A 27037-nucleotide genomic window follows, 5' to 3' on the forward strand; every position below is an offset into this window, starting at 1 on the left:
GCACATGAATTCAGTATCCTGTATCAAAGGTCAAATGTGTTCTCACAGTCAAATTATATTCCAAATATTGTTTTCTGGTATCCTCTACTTTTTGACTTTTCAAATAATTGCTTGCAGAGAATACAGAAATCCTGCTGTATTTTATGTAATATTTTAGGTGGCCTTATATTTTTCTTGATTGATCATTGTTTAAAAATCTTCAAAATAGCTTAGTGAGGCTCATGACAGTGCCTGGCACATGGAGATGTAGCCTTGATACTGCCCTTAAACACTGTCCCACCGTCTGAGTACCCCATTGGTCTTCACGAAGCAGTTCTGTCGGGGTCTGCTCAAAGTGTAGACCAACTGGTCTGAAGCGTGTTGGCAAACTAAGCATCCTGTAGGACAAGCTGAAGCTTGCTTTTTGCCAGAGTCCACAGGGGCTGCATCTCTTCATGGATGCACTTTAGGTAGTGATAGTCTAAAGCACAAAGCATTTTTATGCATTTAATCACGTACCCAAACAAAAAAACTGAAGTCTCCTGAAGCCATTTAAACTAGCCGTTCCAAAACCTCCTGCAACCACTTTGCTCTGTTAGTACCATCAAAAGAGTTCCCTACCATAAACGAAAAACTAAATGGTATTGCTGCTCTCCAAATATAGGCACTGCTCCATATCACTGAACATTTATTGGACTTTCCAACTAATGGTGTCAAAAGCCTCAAAAACCTGAAATTAATTTTCCAGCTTTATGGTCACCAGCCAGAAGTAAAATTTTTCTGTTATTTTCCTGTTAGCTAATTAAAGTTTTTTAAAAAACTGTTGGACTTTTATCTTTATAAAGTATATAAAATTTTCAAAAAAAAAAAAACAAAAACAATTTGCTTTCATTGCATTACTGAATACCTGAGGTAGTTGAGTAAAAATGCACGTTTAATACCCCTGCCAACACCATTCAGCACTTCCCTTAGGTTATTCATGTTAGTGTTAGATAAAAATAAAACTGAGAACAGTTTTTCTATGCTAATAGCTTAAGTTCCTGTAATCATTGCATTCTGATCCAATTTTAACAATTGGACTTGGGAGCAATCTATATTTTATGAATTTAGCCGATTTCTGGCATTAGGGGGGTATATTAAGAAAAATTAGAATATTTGTTACACCGAGAATACAACAAAAGGGAAGTGCAGAGCTCCTCTCTTTCCCTCCCTCCCCCCACTTATTTATTTTTTTAAAGCTGGGTGTCATACATTTCAGAGAGCATAAAGTATACATTCTCACAGAGACAGGAGTTCAAAAGTTGCCTGGTCCTCAGAAACAACTGGCTAGGTAAAAACTTGTGCATGTAATTCTGGATATTAGGGGTTCAGCGCCCGTCTGTTGGTTAAGCAATCTGTCTTTGGTTTGGCATCTGCCTCTGTGGTGGGCTGTTTCCTGAGCCTTTACTTCCGTCTTGACTGAGGTGGTCCACTTTGCAGAGCTTTCTGCTGTTGGTGCTGTTTTACCTGAGTCAAAATTTCCTGAATTTTTCTCTGGGCAACCTGCAAAAGGAGAGAGATTTGAAATTTCTACCTAATCAACGGTTACTAAAAGTGATTTTACTCTTCCATTTTAACAACTCCAGATTTGAAGGTTAAAGATACATACTAGTTTAGTTTCCTAGTAGTCTGAAATTACCTGCTAAAAAGGGATTAAGTGTGTTAAGCACCAAACAACGTTGAAGATTTATATGGGGTGGGGGCACACCCACAGGAGAATTGCTTCCATTTGGGAAAGCAGCAAAAGAGCTTGCTTATCACATTAGAGCCCACTTGCCTGGCAAGCATAGAAGTGACCAGTTATTTTCACAACCACTTGGTCATTCTCATCAGGTGTCTGGTCACGAGGGACAACTACTTCTGCACTTGACAAATTCTGGAGCTCATTCACCTGAACAAGATAAACACAGATCATGTTAAATTGAGGTTTTAAAAAAATTACCATTTGCTGAGCACTTACTATGTGCCAAACACTAAACTGTGGCTTTACAAATTTCATCTAAACCACCGATAATTCTATCAGGTTATCAGTACTGTGCCCATTTCAAGATGATAGTAAACTAAGACTTAGCCAAAAAAATTGATTTGACCCATTACACAAGTGAATGGCAGAATGAGACTGAATCCCTGAAAGTCTGATTCCAAAGTGGATGCACTCGATTACTTCAAAATTATAAATAGCTTTGAAAACACCTTAGAAGTTATATGTGCTAAAGAGAAACTGGCAACCATTTGCTTTTTTGTTACAGAGGTAGGTTATAAAGGTAGATGACATTTTAAGAAGTTTTCTTTCCATCAAGTGTGCAAAAATCAAAAGCTGAAGTTACGTCAACCAAAAATGCTAAATGCCCCTTGTACATGAGAGTCCTCCCACACAAAGTGGGCTCGAAGCAAGACATTACTTCGACTAGTGCTGACACCAACAGGAAGAACGAAAGGCAGTCTTCTCCAAACCTTGGCCCAGATGATCCTGCTTTTTACAAGTTAGCCCAAATTCAGGGACTTGGAACTCCTAAGTACCTTTCAACGCTTTCCCTTTCATACCACTGCACAGGTTTTGCTGAAGTACTTGCCGTTTTGCCTCCTTTTCCAATAACTCTGCCAGCAGCAAAGGACGGCACTCTGATATGAGCTTCAAGTTTCACCTCTTCTTTAGGACTAACAAAGTTTTCTTCTTTAATTTTTCCATAAATTCTTCCCTGAGCCTACAGATGAGAACATAGTCTATCAGTGTCATTCATGAAGGTCCATTAACTTCAGAGATGGCCCAAATCCACTGGAATGGCTCTTGGTAGGGACATCTGCAGGGGACAGACTGTTGCAGATGGCTTAAGAGGCAAAGTTAGGAAGGTTCACAGTAACAACCAGGCACCACAGAGGTGGCAACTGAATGACTGACCGAAGAATACGATCTGTTCTTTGAACAGAAAGAATTAAAGCCAATTAGTACTCGGCCTAACTAAAAATGAATCCTTTTTGTGGGCAAATGGCCATTTGCCCTCAGATTGTAAAAGGTAAAATCTTTCCTGCTTTCAGCAAGAAAGTAATTGCGTTTTTCTTGAGGCTAAGAGACGGGGAAGAACTGCAGAGGCAGCTGTGGCAGGCTCACACCTGCTGAAAGGATATTTTCTACTGAAGGGTTTCTTCATCTTAGCCGAGTGGCTTCTACTTTTAATAAAGCGACAAAATCAGATTGACACACACTTATGATACTTACAGTCAACACATCCTGATACCTACTGCATACAATGAGACATTATACTTAAACTTCTATTATGTACAGCCATTAATTTGCTCTAGTATGTACCAAAGGATAAAGAAGTCAGAGTTGGTTTAATCTGACAAGTTACCAGGGTATCATAAAAACGAAAGTCCCCAACACATTTTACATTTTCATTGGTGCAGAAATAAGCTCATTAGAGGGGGTTACAGAAAAAACAAAATCCATCTTGGTACCCTAGATTCCATTCATTTTCAAAGTCTCAGGCCACAGATCTAGGTATTAACACAGTCAAAGGACATAGGGATATACATCTCTCTTCCAAAACAAAAGCTCTCGAATTCATCAGAAAAAATATGGGATAGGAGGTTTACCACTCCTTAGATCTCTAAAATAATTCACTTGTAATTATCACTGATCACATAAATATTTAAGCATTACAGCTTTTCTTAAATATTCCATTTAAGATGACTATACCATACCACATGGGCATTGAAGGATACAGGGAAACAAACCGAGTTTCCCAGCATACAATTATAGGAATTATAAGATAGTTCCATTTATAAAAAAGAGATCAGCACCAAGAAGAAACACAGTAATTGATGTCTATGTTTATCTTTTAAGATTTCAAACTAAAAGTGACTAATCCTGTAGGTTTGGGATAGGAAACAGTTTGCAACATTTCTGAGTTAGGATTTCAACTGCCTGGACCAGAAGGCTGGTGTGAGACTAAATTTCTTCACCTGAGTTAGAGCCTAGCCAACTGCACCCACATCTCAAAGCACCTCCTTTTGTTTCCTGTTCTTCCTGTAAATGAAATGAAAAAAGCTTTGGATTTTTACTGAAAAATGGCCCATAGAAAAGAGAGATCTATGACAGTGATATTTTAATAGGGGGGGGAATTGGGGAGAAGTAGGCACTATTACTAGCCACGTTTTAGAGCTAAGGGAACGTAAGGTTCAAGAGTTGTCCTGTTACACAGGTGCTAAGAATAAGACACGGGTTTGGGATAAAGTAGTTAAATTCGAATGCAGTAGTTATTTTTACAACACTTGTACTAAGTTTTATGGGAGAAATCATGTACTTGAAAGTATGTGCTTGAGAATTTGGCAGTCAGTCTGATTCACCCCGAGTCTGCTGAACACCACTACCAGCTTATTTATATTGTGCTTCCTATGTGGCAAGGAATATTCTAAGCACTTTATATATTCTTTATACCTTATAACCTTGTTTCAACCTTGTGGGTGTTCTAATCCTCATTTTACAGCTGAGTAGCCAGAGAAAGGTTAAGTAATTTGCCCAAGGTCACACAGCAGATAAATGATAGAGCTGGGATTTGAACGGGCAGCCTGGATGTTCAGTCTTTGCTCATCAACTCTCAGTATACAACGAAGGGCATTCCAGCTGCAAAGGTCCCAAACCCCAATAAATATAAACAATGGTTCACACCAGAACAAATGCCAGAAGAGTTCCTACCATTTCTGCTTGTAAAATTGGAAGTATTAGAGTGATTTGTGGTCAGACTATGGACAAGGGCTCAGAGTTAATACAAGGGTAAGAGAAAGGGGGGCATTTTAATTCAAGGTTAAGGCCTCTCAAGGACAAGAGGGAAATCTGGGGAACAAGCGTTCCACGGCATAATAACTGGACAGTTTGTAAATGTCAGTCTTAAAGGTCTCACCTTCGCATAGTAAGAAGGCACTGAGTAAATTCTCCTTTGGGAGATAGGTAAACCCAGCAACCATTACAAAACTCTCAAAATTGAAACAAAGTCTGGTTTTTTGTTTGTTTTTTTTGAAGGGTAACTCTGGGTATGTTTCTACTCTGTTCTTAGCCTTACGATTTTCCATTGGGAGATTGTTTTTACTGAGTTTTATTTATTTATTTTTTTTAAATCTTTTTAAGATTTTATTTATTTATATGAGAGAGAGAGAATGAGAGACAGAGAGCATGAGAGGGAGGAGGGTCAGAGGGAGAAGCAGACTCCCTGCCGAGCAGGGAGCCCGATGCGGGACTCGATCCCGGGACTCCAGGATCATGACCTGAGCCGAAGGCAGTCGCTTAACCAACTGAGCCACCCAGGCGCCCTACTAAGTTTTATTAAGGGAGAAGCCAGGATATGGAGTTCCTGAAAAGAAAGCATTAACATTCTTTGAATCCATTCATTTGTTACATGTGCACACACTCTGGAACACATACCTTGAACTGAGCCTCTGGTGGCCCGGTGATAATCACCATCCTCACTTTAGCATCTGGTGCTTCAGCTGGAGCAATCTGTAACAGACACATCAAGGGGGGATGACACGTTCAGGTGCCACTGACAGAAATGTTAACACACACCAGCCTGACATTTGGGCACAACTTACTGAAATGTAAAATGAAAGCCTTCTGGAAGAAAGCTACAGAGCAGCAGTGATTAATGTGGGTTCATTATTTCTGGCTCCTGCCATGAACTGAGCACTTACACTGTGCCCTGCCCTGATGTAAATGTCCACATGCAATCTGAGCTAATCCTCACTGGGTTCTAATGAGGTGGTACCTGTACTTTACAGAGGGGAAACAAGGCTGAAGAAGTTGAGTTACCTGGGCCATCCATGATCACATAGCTAATCCAGCTGGAGGGAGAACTGGATCTGTCTCCACTGCCCATGTTCCTCATCATTACACCAATGGTGCTCGAAGTGTGGTCTTTGGCCCATATGCATCAGAACCCCAGGTCTGTATGTGCAAGAAACTGCTATGTTCACAAATCTAAGACTATTGGTAAATTCCCCTGAAGTACGCTCGTTAGAATAACATGGAATAAACTAGCACTAACTTGGCAGAAGGAAAGTAAATGGCTTTTCTATTTTTGCAGAATATATGAAATCACACAAAAAGCCTGGGCCAGGGGAACTGTTGCAGAGGCTATTGAAGGGAGAGGAAACCAGCATTCTTATGCAGTCACAGGATTTGGGGACCCAGCTGGTGGTTTTAAAAGAAAAAAATCTGCTAGACATATGGTGTATAAGAAGCAAATTCTTACTATTTACCAAATATATGATTATTATGTAAGAACAGGAAGCAAAAAAATGATAAAAACTACCCCAAATTCTACCATTATGATCCCTGTCAGTTACTAATGTAGTCTACTAGATCTCTTCCCACACGTTTACAATAAAGAATGTTTTTATTTTTAATGGAGTCATCTTTTCTCTCTTCCTCTGTCACCTACAGCCACGCTAATACTATTCCTACTTTATGCTGGGCACTAATTTTGAGTCTATAACACAAGCAAATAATTACTTCCCTTTAGTCTAGGCTCTTAGAATTATTCACAGGAAACCCCTGGAACAAAAATATCATTCTTTATCTTTCTGACTAGATCTGTCAATACTGGTGGGGGGAGGGCTGGGGCTAAGGGCACTCATACATGGAGGTTAAGAGTATAAATTGCTATAGTCTCTGAAAAGCCTGAAAACACATGCCCTTCGACTCACCAAATCTACTTTTATAGACTTACCTTAAAGAATAAGTTTGTATGTAACATTTTGGCTAAAAGAACTCTGTCCATCACGGCACTATTTGTGCGGAGTAAGGAACAGTCTAAATGTCCAGTAAGTGAACACAAATAATTAGCAAATACCAAATATATGCCTATTAAGTACATATATGAAATTTATATGTAAGTCTAGCAAAGTGTTAAGAATGGTGGTGCATCTTTCAGATTATGCATGTTTCAGACTTTCTTGGAAACAAAACATTTTACCCTCATCGTAAAACCTCGAAAGCCTGAAAGAGAGAACACTGAATACCTAAATATGCAGTTTTTCCAAAGCCAATCTACTAGGTTCTTCTTGCACGTGTCAAAGACTTATTTTTAACTCCATCAGGAAACTTGTAGCACAGTGAAGTTGGTTCACCCCTCAGTCTTTTACCTTCTCTTTCCCTTTACCTGTTTATCTTGGCTGCATTTCCTGTTCATGTATTTTGTTATCTTTTGCTACAAGAGAGCGCATGAGGGCTATTTCTGTGTTTTGCTTTTTTATTAACTATTTACTTTACATACAGTAAAATTCATTCTTTCGTAACAAATACATAGGCAGATAACCACCACCGCAATCAAAAATAGTTCAGTCACTCTCCACAATTCTTCCTGGTATCTCTCTTTGTATTCAAGCCTATCTTCCACCTCCAGTTCCTAGCAACCACTGAATTTTTTCTCTATCCCTATAGTTCTGCTTTTTCCAGATTTTACATACAATTGGATCATAGAATATGCGACCTTTTGGGTCTGATTTCTTTCCCTTAGCATGTAACATGAGATCCAGCCAACATGTATCTATCAATAGTTTGTTCTTAATATCCTCTGTATAGGTGGACCACAGTTTATCTGTTTGCCCTTTGCTGAACATGTGCTGCTTCCCCTTGGGCGATAGCTGCAAATAAAGATGCTATAAACATTTGAGTCCAACTTTTTTGTGTACTATTTTTTTTTTAAGATTTTCTTTAGACATTATTTATTATGAAAGAGTGCACATGTAGAGGGGAGGGGCAGACTCCCCACTGAGCTTGGAACCCTACATGGGGCTCAATTCCAGGATCCTGAGATAATGACCTGAGCCGAAATCAAGAGTCAGAGGCTCAACTGACTGAGCCACCCAGGCGCCCCAGTACCGTATTCCTTTAAATAAAAAAATTTTAGGGGCGCCTGGGTGGCTCAGTCATTAAACGTCTGCCTTTGGCTCAGGTCATGATCCCAGGGTCCTGGGATCGAGCCCCGCGTCGGGCTCCCTGCTTGGTGGGAAGCCTGCCTCTCCCTCTCCGTTTGTGTTCCCTCTCTCGCTGTCTCTCTCTCTGTCAAATAAATAAAAATTAAAAAGTCTTCAAAAAAAATTTTAAGTTTTTTATAAAACATTAACAACAAAAAACACCCCACTAGACTGATATTTTCCTGAAGAAAAATTTCACTGCATCAAGCCATTATCAGTTTGTGCATACCTTAAAACACAGTGAGCTATCTCTGTTATCATATTGTTTCTCAGCATATCAAAATACAGAATCTTCAGAGCACACAATCCTCTAGTTGGTGGATACCATTAACTATCCTCTGATGCTTATTATCCCACTTTCCGTAATAATAAAATATTTAGCTTAACATTTCCCTATTGCTCTTTCAGCTGTGTCTGGCCTTGTGATGCAGTTTCTTAGCAATGAAATGGAGATAAAAATATCTTATGGTGGTAGTAAGAAATCTCTGTAAGAGGAAGGTTCTTCATGTTCTCCAACTGGCTGGACCCCAGATTTGTGAGAGCACAGAATTTTTTTTTTTTAAAGATTTTATTTATTTGACAGAGACACAGTGAGAGAGGGAACACAAGTGGGGCGAGTGGGAGAGGGAGAAGCAGGCTCCCCGCCTAGCAGGGAGCCCGATGTGGGACTCGATCCCAGGACCCTGAGATCATGACCTGAGCCGAAGGCAGACGGACGCCTAACGACTGAGCCACGCAGGCACCCCGAGAGCATAGAATATTGTCATTTGGGGCCAAGAGGGACCAAGGCCATGCCTGGGGAAGATAAGCTAGAACTAACCTAGGTCCAGGGACTTAGTGGGCCAAAACTACCACACCAGCGCTGGACTGCTTACCTCCAGACTACTTTTTTCTGAGAAGGCAACTTACTTTGTTGAAGCTGTTGTTCAGGGTTTTCTGTTACACCCTATGTAGCTGCAGTATGGACTGCCACATTCAGTTCGATTATTAAGTGGCAGGATGCCTCGTGTTCCTGTGACCTACTGTCGTTAAAGCACTAACAGCCACGGTTGGCAGAACAGTACCTTAATAGAAGCTCCTGCAAAGCGAGAAAGCTGCTTGATGTGCTGCCCCTGCTTGCCGATAATGGCGCCAACAGATAGGGCTGGGATAAACAGATGAACAGTCTCCGTTTCTGACTGCTGCTGTAAAGACAGGACATATGTGTGTATTTGGTAAAATTAGGCTATTATCATTGGCAGAGGGGTGGGGCATTCTCATACGGTAGTGTGGTAAGAGTTTACCTGCAGTTGAGAACATCTATTCATCCTGAAAGCATCTGAATTTAAAAGGTCACTTTTCTCTACACAGTTTTCTTCAACTTTAGGATGTCACTGATTTACAGATTTAAAAGGTAAGTCAGAGTCATAAAGTTTAGATTCTTGACAAGTGAAATTCTGGGCCACACATCACTGAACACAACTGCATCCAAGGACACCAAGTCTACACTTTATCGGTGTAGGTTTTGCTTCATAAACACATACCCGATGAACTAGTCTCAAAGGGAAGAACTCCTGAGGCTCGTTACATAGACTGAATTGTGTAAAACCTTACTACCACCATTCAGTACACAACCACACCCAAACATAGGACAGGATTAGAAGAGAACTCTCACTTTAGTGGCAAAATGCCTAAGATTTTTTCCCATATAGTTCGTTATTCCTCCCATCTCTGCCCTTCCTTTGCCACTTAACATATGGACAAATTGGAAAACATTTTTAAGGCTAACTCCTCAAAGGTTCTTCAAATATGGATTTTATCTATACACTTCTCAACTTCCCACTTCAAGCCAACTATGTCCTTCCTGAATCATTTCCCTTCAAACAGTCATTCTTGTAGGGCTAACAGACACTCAAGAGAACACAGTGACTGGGTTCAAAAAAAAAAAAAGCTAATCCAAGATTCAGTGATGTTACTGGTGAGCTACAGGTTCTAAAATGCAGAAGCAGTGCACGTGTTCATATATTAATACTTGCCTACTTTTTTTTTTTTAAGTAGACTCCATGCCTAGTTGTGGAGCCCACCATGGGGCCCAAACTTAGACCCTGAGATCAAGACCTGAGCTGAAATCAAGAGTGGGACGCTTAACTGAGCCATCCAGTTGCCTCAATACCTGCTTACTTTCTAACAACATTAAGAAAAACATACTTTCCAGGATAAGTCAATTCTAAGAAATTTACTCCAGGAAATATTTTTTATTTTCTAAGACTTTTTTAAGAGCAACTTTAGGTTCACAGCAAAATTGAGAGGCAGGTACAGATTTCCCATATATGCCAAGAAATATTTTAAGATGAACCACAATTGAATATACTAACTTAATATGCACTTTTTTAAAAAGTTCACCTACCAACTAAGATTTATAGAGATATTAGAAGATATACTGCAGGGCGCCTGGGTGGCTCAGTCGTTAAGTGTCTGCCTTCGGCTCAGGTCATGATCCCAGGGTCCTGGGATGGAGTCCCACATCAGGCACCCTGCCTGGCAGGAAGCCTGTTTCTCCCTCTCTCACTCCCCCTGCTTGTGTTCCTGCTCTCGCTGTCTCTGTCTCTGTTAAATAAATAAATAAAATCTTAAAAAAAAAAAAAAAGATACATTGCAGTAAGAAATGTACACATTAACTACTTGGTAAGAAACACTTCACAGAATTCTCTCTTGAGCCTTCTTAAATTCCTGTTATGGAGGATACGATAAATTCCATTTCCAAGTACTCAAGTTGTCCCTCAAGTACTGTAATATGTTCACACAGAGCCATGAAACAGCATCAGTCTAATTTCTAATTTACAAAACCCTCCTTAAATTCATAAAGTCTCGAACAAACAGGTCAATAGTTTGGCTTTCAAACATCCCAGGAACTAGGAAAATCTTTAGAACATGATCATTTTAGGCAGTTTCTGAAAATCTTAGTCAAAGGAAACAGGAGCACTGGGCTCATTCATTTTTACTGGATGTGGAACAAATTTTGGGCTACCTAATGTTGGTCCACCAAATGACCACCACTCTGCCAACACAAAAATTACCAGGGGCATTATCAGCTCCATCTTCTCCCTATTAAGCCCAGAGAGCATGGAGCACTCCATACCACGGGTCTATGGGGAGATGCTGCTCAACAGAAGAAACCCACATATGGATGAATCAGCCATTCCATTTGTCCCTCGACACGCACTTAACAGAAGGCCGTTCACCACAGGACAGAGTTTACTCACACTATTTGGTAGGAATTTTTTTTAGTAGTCTTTATAGTTTCCTTCCTCTGAAGCAAAGATTTTTAAAAACTAAATTAGTAAACAGAAACTCTGGAAATAACAAAAAGGCTGGGCTGGTTCTTTAAAGGAAAACCTTTTGTCTATGTATCAGTTAAGAAATTGAAATGGGGGCGCCTGGGTGGCTCAGTCGTTAAGCGTCTGCCTTCAGCTCAGGTCATGATCCCAGGGTCCTGGGACAGAGCCCCACATCAGGCTCCCTGCTCACACTGCGAAGCCTGCTTCTCCCTTTCCCACTCCCCCGTGTTCCTGCTCTCGCTATCTCTCTGTCAAATAAAATCTTAAAAAAAAAAAAAAAAAAACTGAAATGAGAAAGGGGGAAATATAAGGTAAAAAGATACAATAATGTCAATAAATCTGAAAATGTCAAAAATCTGTCTAGTAGGATTTACCAAAAATCGGAAAAATTTACATTGACCTAAACAACTGTTACTTCTATAATCAACTAATTACCTAAAGAAAGCACCAACTGGGCGCCTGGGTGGCTCAGATGGTTAAGCGTCTGCCTTCAGCTCAGGTCATGATCCCGGGGTCCTGGGATCGAGCCCCACATCGGGCTCCTGGCTCAGCAAGGAGCCTGCTTCTCCCTCTCCCTCTCCCTCTCTCCCTGCTTGTGCTTTCTCTATCTCTGTGTCTCAAATGAATAAATAAAATCTTTTTAAGAATTTAAAAAAATTTAAAAAAAAAGCACCAACCCCAAATAAGTCTAATTCTTCCAGGCAAAATGCTCAGGAAGAATGACCAAACCCTGTGGAAAAGAAGACGTGGGAAACTAGGTAAGGACAGGGGAGAAATGGATTTAATAAGCCAAAATAGTCAATGAATGGGAACATGCTACAAATAACATGTCTGTGGTTTTTTTTTTTAGATTTTATTTATTTGACAGAGACACAGAGAGAGAGAACACAAGCAGGGGGAGTGGGAGAGGGAGAAGCAGGCTTTCCACCGAGCATGGAGCCTGCTGCGGGGCTGGATCCAAGGACCCCGGGATCATGACCTGAGCCGAAAGCAGACACTTAACCAACTGAGGCACCCCCAAATAACATGTTCTAATTTGTTTTTTTACCATAACAATACAGCTTGGATCTCATTCATTCATTCATATGGCCCTGACTCATCCCATTAAACAGGGTAGTCGTCAAGCTAGACTTCACCACTGCTGACTCATCTCCGTGCATGTGTGTTTATGTGTGTGTAGTTAGCAATTTTCAACTAATTCATGTAATGCTGCAATCAAATCTTTGTTTAAAAAACTGTGCCCTTGTACAAATACCTCTACTACATAGATTCTTAGAAGTAAAACTGCTTGAGTCAAAGGTTCTGAACGTTCAAAATTGATCATTATCAAGTTATACAAAAAGTTTCCCACTCTGTCCACACAGAATGGTGGAATCCCAGTTAAGACATTCATGGAACATGTGAGTGCTACTTTGTGTTTAGCATGGTGGAAGATGGGTAAAAAGCATGCTGAGGTCAAAATTCAAGTTTAAGAAGAAGGTAACTATGATCAGGGAGCAGGGGTATACAGGAGTCCTGTGTGGTGACAGTTTGTGAGTTTTCTCTGTGAGGTGCATCACCTCATCTACACCTCACAACCCGTACAACTAATAGAAACTAACAGCATTTCCATTTTAAAAATGAGAAAACTGAGCAAAAGAGATTAAGTGACTTGTACATGGTCATATATTGATTAGTGTTGCAGCCAGCATTCAAACATAGACTTCTCTCTCAAGCCATGTTTATTTAAGAAGAAAAAAAGGACATTAACTGTGTTTCCAACAGCTATAGATATGCTTTGTAATACAGAGCTGCAGAAGTGACTCTTAAGAACAGCCCAGGGGCGCCTGGGTGGTTCAGTCAGTTAAGCGACTGACTTCAGCTCAGATCATGATCTCAGAGTCTTGGGATCAAGTCCCACGTGGGGTTCTCTGCTCAGCATGGAGTTTGCTTGTCCCTCTTCCTCTCCCCCTACCCCACTGGAGCTCTCAAAACAAACAAACAACAAAAACACACGCAGTAGCCCAAGAGAACTCTCAGCTGAGGAGGTGCTGCCTTCCCTGGTGGTACCACTCTTCTCTCTACCTTGGTATGACTTCCTGAGTCAAAAGAAATTTCCTATGTGTAGCTGGCAAAAGCTTAAGCCTTTAATTATCAATGTCCAAAAAATGGCATCAGAGATAGTCCATTAAAAATTCTTTGGGGGCGCCTGGGTGGCTCAGATGGTTAAGCCTCTGCCTTCGGCTCAGGTCATGATCCCAGGGTCCTGGGATCGAGCCCCGCATCGGGCTCCCTGCTCCGCAGGGTGTCTGCTTCTCCCCCTCCTTCCTGCTCGAGCTCTCTCTATCTCTGTCTCTCTCAAATAAATAAATATTAAAAAAAAAAATTCTTTATTTGGGGGGCACCTGGGTGGCTCAGTCGGTAGAGCATCCAACTCAATCTCAGGTCTTGATCTCAGGGTTGTGAGTTCAAGTTCCACGTTGGGCGTGGAGCCACCTACTTTAAAAAAAATTCTCTATTTTGAAGAAAAGGGATAACTAAAGGTTAAGAATGATGTAAAGGGGGTCAAAAGGCACAAACTTCCAGCTATATAATAAGTCATGGGAATGTAATGTACAGCTTGATGACTACAGTTAATACTATACTGCATATTGGGAGGTTGCTAAAAGAGATCTTAAAAGTTCTTATCAACAAGGAAAAAAACCACTAGGCTATGGATGTTGACTTACTGTGATCGTTTTGCAATATATACAAATATCAAATCATTATGTGTACCCCTGACACCAATGTTCTATGTCAATTATACCTCAAAAAAATTTACAAAAACTTTAATAGTTTAATTGAAATCACACACACACAAAAAAATGAAGCTCCAACAGCACAAGGATCCGACAGCAACAGGTTTGTTGTCTCATCAGCACACACCCATCTTATGAGTGTTTAAGGTACTTTATAACTTAAGAGTCTCAGTGTTTGTTTCCACTTGAGAATAAAATAACCACATCACAGAAAAGTGTAAGAAAGAAATTCACAATTCCTTCATCTTTACCTGACAGTTATTTTGTTGTATCTGAAGGTACTATTTTCAAGATCTACAGAAAGTTCGGTTTCCATTTTTTCACTAATTTCTCTAACACTGCAATCAAATCTCTAAACATAAATCTTGTGCCCCTATACAAATACTTCTAAGATTTTATGTAATAGAAATGCTGGATCGGAGCATTAGCATTTAAAACTGACAGGTTGGGCGCCTGGGTGGCTCAGTTGGTTAAGCGACTGCCTTCGGCTCGGGTCATGATCCCGGGGTCCTGGGATCGAGTCCCACATCAGGCTCCCGGCTCAGCGGGAAGCCTGCTTCTCCCTCTCCCACTCCCCCTGCTTGTGTTCCTGCTCTCGCTGTCTCTGTCTCTGTCAAATAAATAAATAAAATCTTTAAAAATAAAATAAAATAAAATAAAACTGACAGGTTATTTCCAAATTCTCATACTAATACATTTATTTTATGGTCAACAAATATATATTCAAGAAAGGGGGAAATCATCTTATTTTGAACCACGCCTTTCACACTTATGAAACAGAAAGCAACATCAGATTCGAGACCCCAGGCCGTGTTTTCTACAAATGAAAATCATCTGAACCGTGCTCTTCTTTCTAAGTCTCTTCCTTGACCTGTAACCCACACGTACCTCCCATTTCCTGTTAAGAGTTAACCCCAAATTCAACTCCAGGAAATATTACTGAGGAAAATCATTGGATTCTATTTCTTCGGCATATGTATAAATAGCTGTACTACTTTCTTTACAACTTAGTATTCCTGGTGTTTCCCAGGACGTCATAACACACTGTAGGTCTTAATACAGCGGTCAGCTACATGGAGCCTGCCTGATCTCCATATAAGCACTCTTAGAACAAATATACCAGAAGAGGGTTTGCCTTCCCACTAAACTCTGAACTGTGGATATCTGTGACAGGGGCCTGTCCTGCACAGCTTGGCCAAATCACTTCTGTTGCTATTCACCAGTGAAGAACACTGAACAAGTAACATTAGTTCATTCTTTTAGTATTTCCCAGTCCTAAGAATAGTGCCTCTGTGTGCAAAGCACCGTACTTCACAGCCTGTCAGTGTGTTCTGTAATGACCAAGTACCATTTATTCCAGGGGACAGTTTAAGGCCTTTCTTATTTTAATAACTGAATTAATGAGGACACTGACCATAAATGGTGCTTAATGTTAATATTAATTTGTCATTCTGGTCTTTATAGCAAAACTGATACATTAAAAAAAAAATTAGTTAGGATTAATGTAAAGATAGGATCTAAGTATTTTATCTCACTGAGAACATCTATACCATGTTCTTCTGAATAATATACTTTTGTTTTTGGCCTGACAGCGATAAAGACCTTTTTAATGATCAGACTAAACCCAATGTGTAACTCGCCCAGATCTGCCCCATTGTATTTTGCCATGACTGTGTAATTATTTGTTTTCTGGGCCTGTTCCAGAAAGATTTTGAGCTGCTCAGAAAATACACATAATCTAGAAGTAAAACAAAGGAGGCGAAGAAATAAGAGCATAGGGACCCGAATATAAAAGATGAAGCCAGGAATGCTGTTCTTGTATACATTTGGCACTAAGCTTCCTAGCAGCTAATTTTAAAAAAGAAAATCAGCTGCATAATTGAGTATGCCTGGAAGAGAAAAACTATCCATTTGCTTAGTAAAAAACACTTTTCCCGGGACTGATCCCAGAGAGCAACTTCGCTCTGTCTTCAGAGGATCGATGTTAACAGGCGTCCTTGGAGCGAAAGCTGCAGAGCCTCACAAGCACAGAGTGGGCATGTGTCCTAGCCTCGAAGATACTGAAGACTACTCTGCTAGGAGAAAAGCTCAAAGCTATGCTATCGCCACAAAAGCTGAACGAAAGCCAAATAATCTTTCTAACACAGCGATGAAAGGCCATCAGCGCTTTTTTTCGTTGCTTTTCGGGAGTGGGAATCAAGTAGGAGTGAACACATCCAATACGAAGACTAAGAACAAACTGAAAAGTTGTGTGAGGCTTTGGAAAAGGAGGGGTGGTCAGTAGAGAAGGGCCGAAGGGACCAAATTTTAAAGTGAAGACAAAGAATCCGCATACAGACAGCAAAATGTTCTGTGCTGGGATGAAAACAGGAACAACAAAGCCTGTCAAATAGAAAAAGCAGTATCAGAAAGCAGCAAACTAAACGTACCAAGAGGTGCTGCCCCACACGGATGGGCAGTGATGTGCACTCCTGGCAACAGCACCTTAATAAAAAGTTGACTCATCAGAAGTCAGGCTTGAGGAAGACATTTCTGAACAGCACCCAACTCCCTTCACGCCAACTCCATACCCACCGAGCACCTCCCCAACTATAACTTCCTTTTCTTTTCTTATGTTAATCACCATACATCACATCGTTAAGTTTGTGACGTAGTGTTCCATGATTCATTGTTTGCGTATAACACCCAGTGCTCCATGCAGTATGTGTGCCCTCCTTAATACCCATCACCGGGCTAACCCATCCCCCCACCCCCTTTTAAAGGAACTTTTCCTCTGGGAATATAAGGCAGCTCACATAATTATCCTATTTGACAATCATTAAACTGGCTCTGTGGGGGGCGCCCGGGTGGTTCAATCAGTTAAGCATCTGCCTTCGGTTCAGGTCATGATCCCAGGGTCCCAGGATCGAGCCCCGCCTCGGGCTCCCTGCTCGGCGGGAAGCCTGCTTCTCCCTCTCCCACTCCCCCTGCTTGTGTTCCCTCTCTCGCTGTGTCTCTCTCTGTCAAATAAATAAAATCTTAAAACAAAACTGGCTCTGTGGTACAAATTACTGTTGTCCAGAGTTCTGCATAGTAAGCCATGTTTCCAGGATTTGGATACGGAGATGATTCTTTACAAAACTAAGAAGCCAGAACAATGGGTTATGATAAGCCCCTTGCACCTGTGACTTTAAGTCTCTGAGATGAAGCTTGAAAAAACTCATTAGCATTACCCTTTCTTGTTACACATTCTCTGCATTTAGGTTAATGTTCCGCTGCATTATCCTGAACCCTTCTTCCTAAATCTTCAGAGGTGAGGGATGGTCACATGACCCAAGCTGCTTCCCAATGGATTTCTGCCAGATGCCTATCGGCAAAACTTCCTTTGGACTTCTTGGCAAACTCTATGTTATAGCTTGAAATAACATAAGAACAAAGCTGCTCAACTGAAAGTTTGCATAACTGGTGAAGTCTGCCAATGAGTAATTCCTAATCCTCTATCATGAGGAGATACAAGAATGAGCAAACAGTAAGGTTAAGTGTATGTACTTTGTGGGGAACAGAATCGAAGACATCACAAAGGCATGGAGACCTGCCTGCCAGCCATCAAGACCAGCCTTCAGGAACCTGGAAGGATGCCAGTGTTTCCCTTTGGTTTGTACAACAGATACTCCTGGGGTTTTTTTTTTGTTTTGGTTTGTTTATTTTGTTTTAATGGATTTGAGTCTGGAACTGAAATTAAGTTTACTCAACTCCATGACCTGAACAGAATATTGAAAACTTAAAAAAAAAAAAAAAAAAAAAGGGCACAGAAAGTTTCTCCCCATAGCTAAGTAAAACCAAGGCCTCCTAGAGCTACTAAGTGTATACAGTAAGTTATTTACTTTGAATTTTTTTTTTAACTGACAAAAGAGCTGTACCTACAATAAGAAATCCTAAGAAGTAAGGCTAAGAGAACAGATTCAAAAATCCCTTTCAAGTCATAAAATATTTTTTCTTAAAGAGCACCTTGAACTAGCTAAAAACCTAAGAAAATGTTCATCTTTCTTGCCTCTTTGATAAACAGTAAGTTTGCAATTGTAAGATCACACTATTGTTCTGGAGACTTCTGGGAAGATTCCAAAGACGTTATCAAAATTATGAAGACAACAGCACTTGAGCTAACTTCTGCCAACCCGAACGTCAGGAAATAACATTCAGCTATGGATGCTGTTCTGTGCTATGCCAACTTCAGCTCTTGCTGTGTTCAGGAGCTGCCAATTGCCTCTTCCCTACTGTCTGAGCGTTTTTGAAAGGAGCATTTCTTGTCATTTCTAAACTCAAAGTTTGCCAATTAAGTACTGCCTGAGCCAGCTGCTAGGCAGGAACTAGAGACTTTTTGTCTGTTGGAAGAACCAACTCTGGCTCTATTAGGAAAAAATCCACCTGGCAGGTTCCAGTTAGAATACATTGTGGGGGGGTGGAGGGGTGGGAGGGTGAGCAAAGTTCTGGAATAGAACGGAAGCAAGGGATTAATCCAAAGTCGAGGTCCATCAATTCGCCTTTCATGTTACAAAGCAGCAGTGAGAAAACAGGAGTAGAAAAATGAAACAACTCTGAGAGAGAGAGGAAGCAATACATAAAAAGAGAGTCAGAGTCTTTGAAACATTGAGTCATCAAAACCTACTTCTTACCAGGCAATATACACTTAAAGTAAAAGAGATCCACTGCTAACCTACAGGGCATCAAGGATTAAAGAGTCAACCTCAATAAGTAACCGACTTCCCTGTGAGAGCTTCTAAGGACCAGCAAGCTTCTCATCAGCAGCTGTGGGTGCCAGGCTGCGGTGGAAGAGTAACCTCACGTGCTGAGAGCAGACACCTGCCAACCTTTATTCCTCCAACCCAGTTTTTAAATAAATGTCATCACAGACCCTCACAGACCTACAATACTAGGTTCTTCAGCAAGAAGAAAAGTGAAGCCAAAGGGAAAAAAAGGAATGTAAAAAGACATGGTAAGAAAAAAATTGATAAAGCTTGGTATAATTAAATTGGTAAATTTAATTATTACCTTTAAAAAACAAGTTTGTGTTTCAAAAAGTGGTGACCATTAGGTAAGACTTAACAGTATTAGTGATCTGAGTTTAGACAAAGAACCGAATCTAATAATATACAGTGAAGGCAAAGCTATTCCAAATTAAGTACTTCCCCACCAAGAAGTTCTATACTAAAACAAAACTTGTCAAAGAATCGTTCCCTTAACACAGTAAATCAGGAAATTACCTCACAGCTATTTGGAAGTATAGTTCACTCTACCTAGTATCCAGAAACACAATACATTCTCTGAAAATAGTGCTTTCCCTTTGTTTCGATGTGAAAATGATCTGTAGGAGTGGAATCTGAAAGATCGAATTTTCTCCTCCAGAATCAATTTAGATTATTCTGGGGTTTTTTTTTTTTTTTTTGCGTGGTTTTTGTTTGCTTTTGTTTTTGAGAGAACTTAAAAGCTCACCTGCACCCTCCCAGGCTCTGCGAGATTCCTTTTGCAGGTAATATTACTAAATCCAGTGGGACAGATTTATTCATCTCTTCAGTTACAGACACGGTTTCCCAGCTTCTCTTGCAGGTAGATGTAACCGATGTTATGTTCTGGCAAACATGACCAACGCGTGGAAGTGTAAAAAGCTATTGTCAGTGTCCTTATATGAGGTGGCTCTTGATTTTTTATCCTTCATCCTTGCTGGCTGGAATCAGACTCAATGGCTGGAGCTTGAGCAGTCATCCTAATCTGGGAGGCAGCACGCTAACTAAGCCAATAGGAGCACCTGTCCTAGATGATGCAGCACAACCACTACCAGCCTTGGATGGTCTACCCTTCACCTCTTCTGATGAAGAAGGAAAACGCACTTAAACCAATTTATTTTCCTGTAACACAGAGCCAAACCTAAACCTGATACACATAGCATGCCAAAATATATTTAGAGGCATGAAAACAGACATATGGCAGCATCTCATAGATGTTTTTGGCCTGATATTTGTAGGTTGTAAGAACAGGTGATCCAGAGAAAAGGGGGCAAGTTTTTGGCCACACCTTTTTTTTTTTTTTTTTTTAAGAGAAAGAGAGAGTGCAAGTGGGGTGAGGCAGGGAGGCCTAAGGAGAGAAACTTAAGCAGGCTCCATGCCCAGCATGGAGCCGGATGTGGGGCTTGATCTCATGCCCCTGAGGTGATGATCTGAGCCCAAATCAAGAGTTGGACATTTGAGTCACCCAGGCGCCCCTTGCCCACACTTTAAAATAAAGCACCATACAAGGTAGAAAGAGTGACATACCTAAGTGGTATGCATTCATGCTTATCCCAAATATTGTCTACTGTGCATTGCCCTTGATATTTTTTCCAACATTTAAGTCCACCTTCCATAGAACAGTAAACATTACTTGCAGAACAGCAGTTTGGCAATGAATGGGTAACGAAAAACTCCTGATGACCTTTACAAAATCACAAATTTCTGAGCTTCCATCTGCTCCCACTGAGATTTTGATTCATGTAAGTCCAAGGAGAGGCACAGGTCCTTAACCAGTTAAACAGAGCAGCTGTTGTTAACCTTGGCTACCTCCACACTGGAGTCAGCCAGAGAGCTTTCCAAAGTAGTAATACCTGAGTCTCACTCCCAGTTCCTGCCCTTGGGGATGGACTCTAACACAAAAGGTCTGGGGTAATTCTAATGTAAAGAACAAAAAAACATCTTTCCTCGTAAAGCAGAAAGTAGAGAAAGCTATCTTTACAGAACATTGCCAACTAATAAATGTAAAAGACGACGGACATAAAAATAGTAATGTAAGATTGGGCAAATGTCAGCAATGGATATTAAACCCACTGGGGGAAAGAATGTTGGGGAGCAAGACACATATTCTCAAAGTACTACTGATTACATCTTAATCACAGATAGGAAAGACCTTTACAGTGCAGAAATCAGACAGACATTAATTTTATGATCAAACAACATGGCCAACAATGAAACACATGACATCATCTGCTTCCCCATGGGACACAGAGAAGGTATTCCTGTCCCCCAAAAAGGTACAACCCTGAGCCTAATCATGTACAAGCAGTTACTCAAAGCCAAATTAGGCGGCATTCTAACCACTAGCCTGGATTTTTCAATGCCCTAAATAAAAAAACAAGTGGGGGGGGGGGGGTAGGCAGTAGGTGACACCACATAGGATGGACTCCTGCTAAAAAAAAAGAAAGAGGGGACTAGAGAGACATGACAACTGCAATGTATAATCCTTAACTGGATTCCTTACTGAAAACACAGCTATATAATAGAACATTATTGGGGTAACTATGAGATTTAAGTACAGACTGCATATCAAATAATAGTACTGTGCCAAGTTTCTTTCTTTCTTCTTTTGGATTTTATTTATTTGACAGAGAGAGAGAGCGCACGGAGCAAGCACGCACACAAGCAGGGGGAGTGGCAGGCAGAGGGAGAGGGAGAAGGAGGCTCCCCGCTGAGCAGGAAGCTCGATCCCAGGATCCCAGGACCCCAGGATCATGACCTGAGCCGAAAGCAGACACTTAACTGACTGAGCCACCCAGATGCCCGTGTGCCAAGCTTCTTAAGAGTGATGACGATATTGTGGTTAACATCAAGGTGAAGTCCTTGAGGAAACTAAGTTAAAAATAGTACAAAGCTCCCATTAATAATTACCTTTAATTACAATGTTTGTAAAAATATATACCAAATTTCCAAGACAGGATTACATACCTATGTATTTCTAAGAGGAAAGGCAATTGCGAGCACATATTTTTGAAATCCACAAAAACAAAGATTTATTCCATTCTGGAGAAAAGGGTAGATTACAGGAGTAGTTCTCTGGATAATTCCTGACATATTCTTTGAGGTCTAAGACTAATTTGCAGAGATAAAGTTAGCAGGTTTAAATCTACAGAAAAATCGCAAGAACACACTCATCTACAGCAAACACATGCAATATAACCATACTTTATCAACCATTCCAACTAGATAGATGATACATTTGTCTTCTTTCTTAGCATTGTTTTGAGTGCTACCTCCTACACCAATTTAGAGAAATGTCCATGTGTGAAGTCGGGGATTCTATTATGTCACTGCCTACATACATGTAGAATAAAATGCCCACTTGAATTCTGCAAAGAACTTGGATTGTTAAGACTGTCCACATTTTATCCGTTTAGGAAGAGACTTTCCTTTTCCTTCCCATGAAACCACCAGCCCTCAGGGGTTCTGAGCTCCTTCCCCTTTGCAGTGTTTCTACCATTACTACTGGCAGCTTCTCCATCTTCTGATCTCATTGGCTGCTTCTACACCTAGCTGATTTAGTTTTAAAATCTCAGGAAAAGCAAAGACCACCTATTCCAGTGGGATCTTCCTTACATTTACTTTTGATTCGCTTTTACTAAAGATCACTGACCCTCTTCCCCCATTCTTAAAATGAAACAAAATCTCTACTTGTTTAAGTCACTCAGATTTTTTTTTTTAATATTTTATTTATTTGACAGAGAGAGAGACAGCTAGAGAGGGAACACAAGCAGGGGGAGTGGGAGAGGGAGAAGCAGGCTTCCCCCCATGCGGGGCTCCATCCCAGGATCCTGGGATCATGACCTGAGCCAAGGCAGACGCTTAACGACTGAGCCACCCAGGCGCCCCTCAGATATTTAAATTCATAAAAAATCCTTTGGAAATAATGTTTTTAACATACTCTCACTTCTCTTAAAACAATCCTAATTTTTCTTAGAACACAAGAACCCATTACACAGAACTGTATCACTAAATTACAAAACTGAATAAATCTAGATAATATTCCTATTATTTATGTATCTTAAAAATAGCTACCTAACAATTCACTTTAGGAATTTCTGCACTGAAGCAGCCACATAAGTGTAAAGGACAGAATGTTCTGTAATGCTACCAGTTATAATATGAGAAGCTTTACTGATGATATGTAACCAGTAGAGAGAAAAGAATTTAAATGACACCTCAATTTACAAATTGGGAAAGTGAGGAACAGACAGATAAAGGGGTGTGCCCAAAGAGAAAGCTAGCTTAGGGTAGCAAGGAGAGATGCAGTTTACATAGGAACTTCTTCAGCACAGAGTTACTTTAAATAATCAGCTCCTTGTCACTTTTAATCAGTGCTGTTTTACACAGAAGTGTCAGGGATACATGTGCCCTAAACTCAGTAATAAGACAAATGCATCTATTTATAATAAAGAAACTAGCAGCCATATTAGATGTTAAAGTCCATATTCTCTCAAATTCCTGTTTTAGGCTATTACCTTCCTCTTAAACTTTTTATATTATTTGATTTCTGTAAACACTAGAAATGCCTGACTCGAGAGAAGAGTCCTTAGAGATAATTCATCTATTTCAGTTTCTCCACTGCGCAGGTGAGAAAACAAACGCAGAGGAAAAAGGAGAGTGACCTATGGCGATATAAAGCGCAGGCAGAGCTGGGCTGGTCTCTCATGGTTTGTCTCCCCCTCCGATTTCCCCCCCTTCATTTTTCCCTTCCTTCTCCTAATGTCCTCCACAAGGAAAGGACTTTTAAAAGGCTTCCTTCAAAAAAATAAAAAATTAAAAAAATTAAAGTCTTCCTTCATCTTTAACTTCACTTGGAAGTTAACTGCTTTGAAAGGTCAATAAAGGGGCACCTGGGTGGCTCAGTCAGTGAAGCGTGTGCCTTTAGCCCAGGTCTTGATCTCAGGGTCCTGGAATCAAGCCCCGTGTTGGGCTCTCACCCCAGGGATCCTTACCCCAGCCCCTTTAGCTGTGTTGGAAAGCTTCAGATAATGCATGATATATCTATTCACACTGATGTGGAGTTGAAATTTTGATGCCTATCCATAGTTTAATGGGCTTTGTTATATGGCTTCTGGGACCAAACATGTTCGGAGTGGCAGGTGAGTTGCAGGGGAAGATGCAAATGTTGCTGATCATGAAGGCAGAAACACTGCAAGAGGCCAAAAGTGAAGAACACCTAACACAGTCTGGTGGTTAAGGACAGGCCAAGGAAATTCTCCTTCATAAAGGGATAAAATATGAACAATCTTAGCAATCTGTGTTCTCTATACAATTCCAGAAGCATTTTACTCTACACATAATCTAGGCAGTGTTATAATGGAATGCCCAACGAATTCCAGCTGGACATTTTCCTAAATTGGTATGGGAGGTACTACTCAAAGCATCTAGGATAGAAGAGTCAAACAGGAAGGGAGAGATGTAAAAACAAATCCATGGCGGAAGATTCTAGAACGTTGCTAAATTTATTTCACATGACTGTCTACCTCCAGTTATCATTGATTATGCAACAGATTTGTGAACTACTTTCCAAAAAAATTCCTATGTAAAGTATCTGCTATGCTGCAATTATTTTTATACTATCACTGGTCTCCCATTTTTGAAACCTCAGAGAAAATGCTCTTTTTAAAAAGCAAATATAAAAATAAGGTTTCTTTCTTAACAGTCTACCTCTTTACAAACAAACAAAAGCTGTTTAATGGTTGCGCACACACATAGGTAATAGACCTGTGAGCAAAACTATCTTGAGTTCACTGTTTAAAAAGCACACTCAAAATGGAAAACATGTCTTTATTAACCTTTAAAAAAAAATTATTTATTTATTTGAGAAAAAGAGCATGCACAAAGAAAGCATATGGGGGGGGGGGCAGGCTATCTGCTGAGCAGGGAGCCCAACACGGGGCTTGATTCCAGGACCCTGAGATCAAGACCTGGGCCAAAGGCACACGCTTCACTGACTGAGCCACCCAGGCGCCCCTTTATTGACCTTTCAAAGCAGTTAACTTCCAAGTGAAGTTAAAGATGAAGGAAGACTTTTATTTTTTAATTTTTTTTTTTTGAAGGAAGCCTTTTAAAAGTCCTTTCCTCATGGAGGACATTAGGAGAAGGAAGGGAAAAATGAAGGGGGGGGGAACCGGAGGGGGAGACGAACCATGAGAGACTATGGACTCTGAGAAACAAACGGAGGGTGTTAGAGGGGAGGGGCGTGGGGGGATGGGTGAGCCCAGTGATGGGCATTAAGGAGGGCATGTACTGCATGGAGCACTGGGTGTTATACACAAACAGTGAATCGTGGATCACTACATCAAAAAGTAGGATATATTGTATGGTGACTAACATAACATAATAAAGTAAAATAAAATTAAAACAAAAAAGTCCTGTCCTTCAATTTTTAGAAATAGCTTCTCCCCCCCACCCCAAGTCTCAAACATTTCTTTTGGTATTTAAAAACCAATGTTGACAACCCTACCACCCCAAAACTTCAAAAGGATAATTCACATGTCCACTCTACGAAGGGGTAGGAAAAAAGGTTCCACTGACATGAACTTGAAAGCATGTGCTCGCTCTCGACTGATAGATCATATGGGAACCAGGTTTTACATTAGAATTTGCCCCAATGAGCATTTAATGTCACATGGCTTGAGGGCAACAAAGTGTGACTGTGGCCCTCTGACTGCATCCCACTCAACCACACAAAAAGCCAAGGTACATTATCTTACCTCAAACTGTGGGTAAGGAGGAGTCATAGCTGAAGGGGGCCCTGAGGTGGGAGGTGGCATCCCTGAAGTGGGTGGGAACAGACCCAAGGCATTCAGATTTAATCCAGGAATTAAATGTGCTTGAAGCTGCAATAGTAAAAAGGTCTCTCATTTTACAATTAAAAAATCAAGTGTATTTATAAATGACAATATTCAGATTGTGACCTCTTGTCTAGTGAAGAAAAAAATCATTTTATGACTCAAATTTTAGAACGAAGCAGATGTTCCATTAATTATACTTGAGTATCTATCTGTTCATATTTCTTGATATTTTAAAATCCGTGTGCTCGTTTGCCCCCTCCTTAATGCGAAGCTACACTACCTTTCTTAAATCAGGAAACACACCCTCTTCCTTTCCTTAATGGTCAGCTCAGAGTGCTTGAACAAATATGTACTCTGCATGCTATGAGCACAAAGTGAACACCAGCTGAAAACACGCATTAGATGAAGAAGTAAGCAAACAGGATTTGTGCACTGAAAAGCAAACCAGATATACAGAACAAGCTATTAAGAGATCTTTAGTCCTTGGATAAAATTTGGCAGCCATGGGTCTAAAGGCCTAAAACAAAGTCAAGATCTGTGGAAATCAGGTCCCAGCCCATGTAACTATGGCAATTAAACCTATCTTTAGAGTAGATCCAGGAGCCAGAAAGGGGATTTTGTTTTGGTTGAATTTTATAAAGATTGAGGAAGTGAGGTGGAGATGACAGAGTTGAGACGTGAGCATACTTGAGAAGCTCTTTAAAAGGTATACGGAGTTGGATTTGCTCTCAAGGGACACTGAAACATCAGATGAGCAGTGATGATGGGAAGGTAGGCCAGGAAGCCAGTCATGTGGGCTAAAACAATCAGCAGTCTTCTAGGCTCTTCTCCCAAAAGGTACTATCATTTCTCTATTTCCCTTCTTTTAGGTGTAGGGCCCTACTGAGGAGTGTGTTTTTCAATCATTTACTTGAAAATTCAAAATGGACTTTTGAAGAAATGTTACATTTTTTGCATCATTCCATCCATTAAGGAATGTCAGCCATTCACTTCAATTGCCTTCACTGTGCTAGACAAATTATTGTCATTTTCAATTATTTTGTCTCCAAGGTTTATGACTGACCAATTAAGTTTTAAGTTTGAATTCTTTACAGTTGCTTTTATATGCACACTATCTACTGTAATCCCAGTCCTAATCATGGAATCAGTGTAAGCACAGTAGCCCCATTTTACAGATGAGGAAACCAATGCTTGGGGACCAAACAAGAGAACAGAACTGCAGCTAATAAGTGATTGAGCTGGGATTCAAACTCAGTTCAAATACCTACCTCTTAAGCCCACGTTCCTACTATACTAATCTTCAAATTAACATTGTGTGGAAGATAGAAACCTTTTTAGGTAGGTATTAGCCTTAT

At 40.5% G+C, this 27037-nt stretch overlaps 1 protein-coding gene across 3 annotated transcripts in view; it reads right to left on the bottom strand.

Annotated features, from left to right (window-relative positions):
- Nucleotides 1-1077: 1077 nt before the first annotated feature.
- The window catches only part of IGF2BP3 (insulin like growth factor 2 mRNA binding protein 3), a 151701-nt gene continuing 125741 nt past the window's right edge, over nucleotides 1078-27037 (bottom strand). For 2 of the 3 annotated variants that reach the window (XM_021689681.1, XM_021689680.1), the window contains 6 exons: nucleotides 25602-25727; nucleotides 9054-9173; nucleotides 5438-5512; nucleotides 2592-2723; nucleotides 1796-1909; nucleotides 1078-1521 (listed from right to left, as the gene is read on the bottom strand). In XM_021689681.1, the coding sequence (XP_021545356.1) occupies nucleotides 1423-1521; nucleotides 1796-1909; nucleotides 2592-2723; nucleotides 5438-5512; nucleotides 9054-9173; nucleotides 25602-25727 (666 nt within the window). In that variant the 3' untranslated portion in view covers nucleotides 1078-1422. The remainder of the gene's footprint in view (nucleotides 1522-1795; nucleotides 1910-2591; nucleotides 2724-5437; nucleotides 5513-9053; nucleotides 9174-25601; nucleotides 25728-27037) is intronic. The other variant, XM_021689679.1, reaches the window with a different exon arrangement.

Source organism: Neomonachus schauinslandi, chromosome 12, assembly GCF_002201575.2.
Source record: "Neomonachus schauinslandi chromosome 12, ASM220157v2, whole genome shotgun sequence".
In the NCBI taxonomy this organism is placed as follows: domain Eukaryota; kingdom Metazoa; phylum Chordata; class Mammalia; order Carnivora; family Phocidae; genus Neomonachus; species Neomonachus schauinslandi.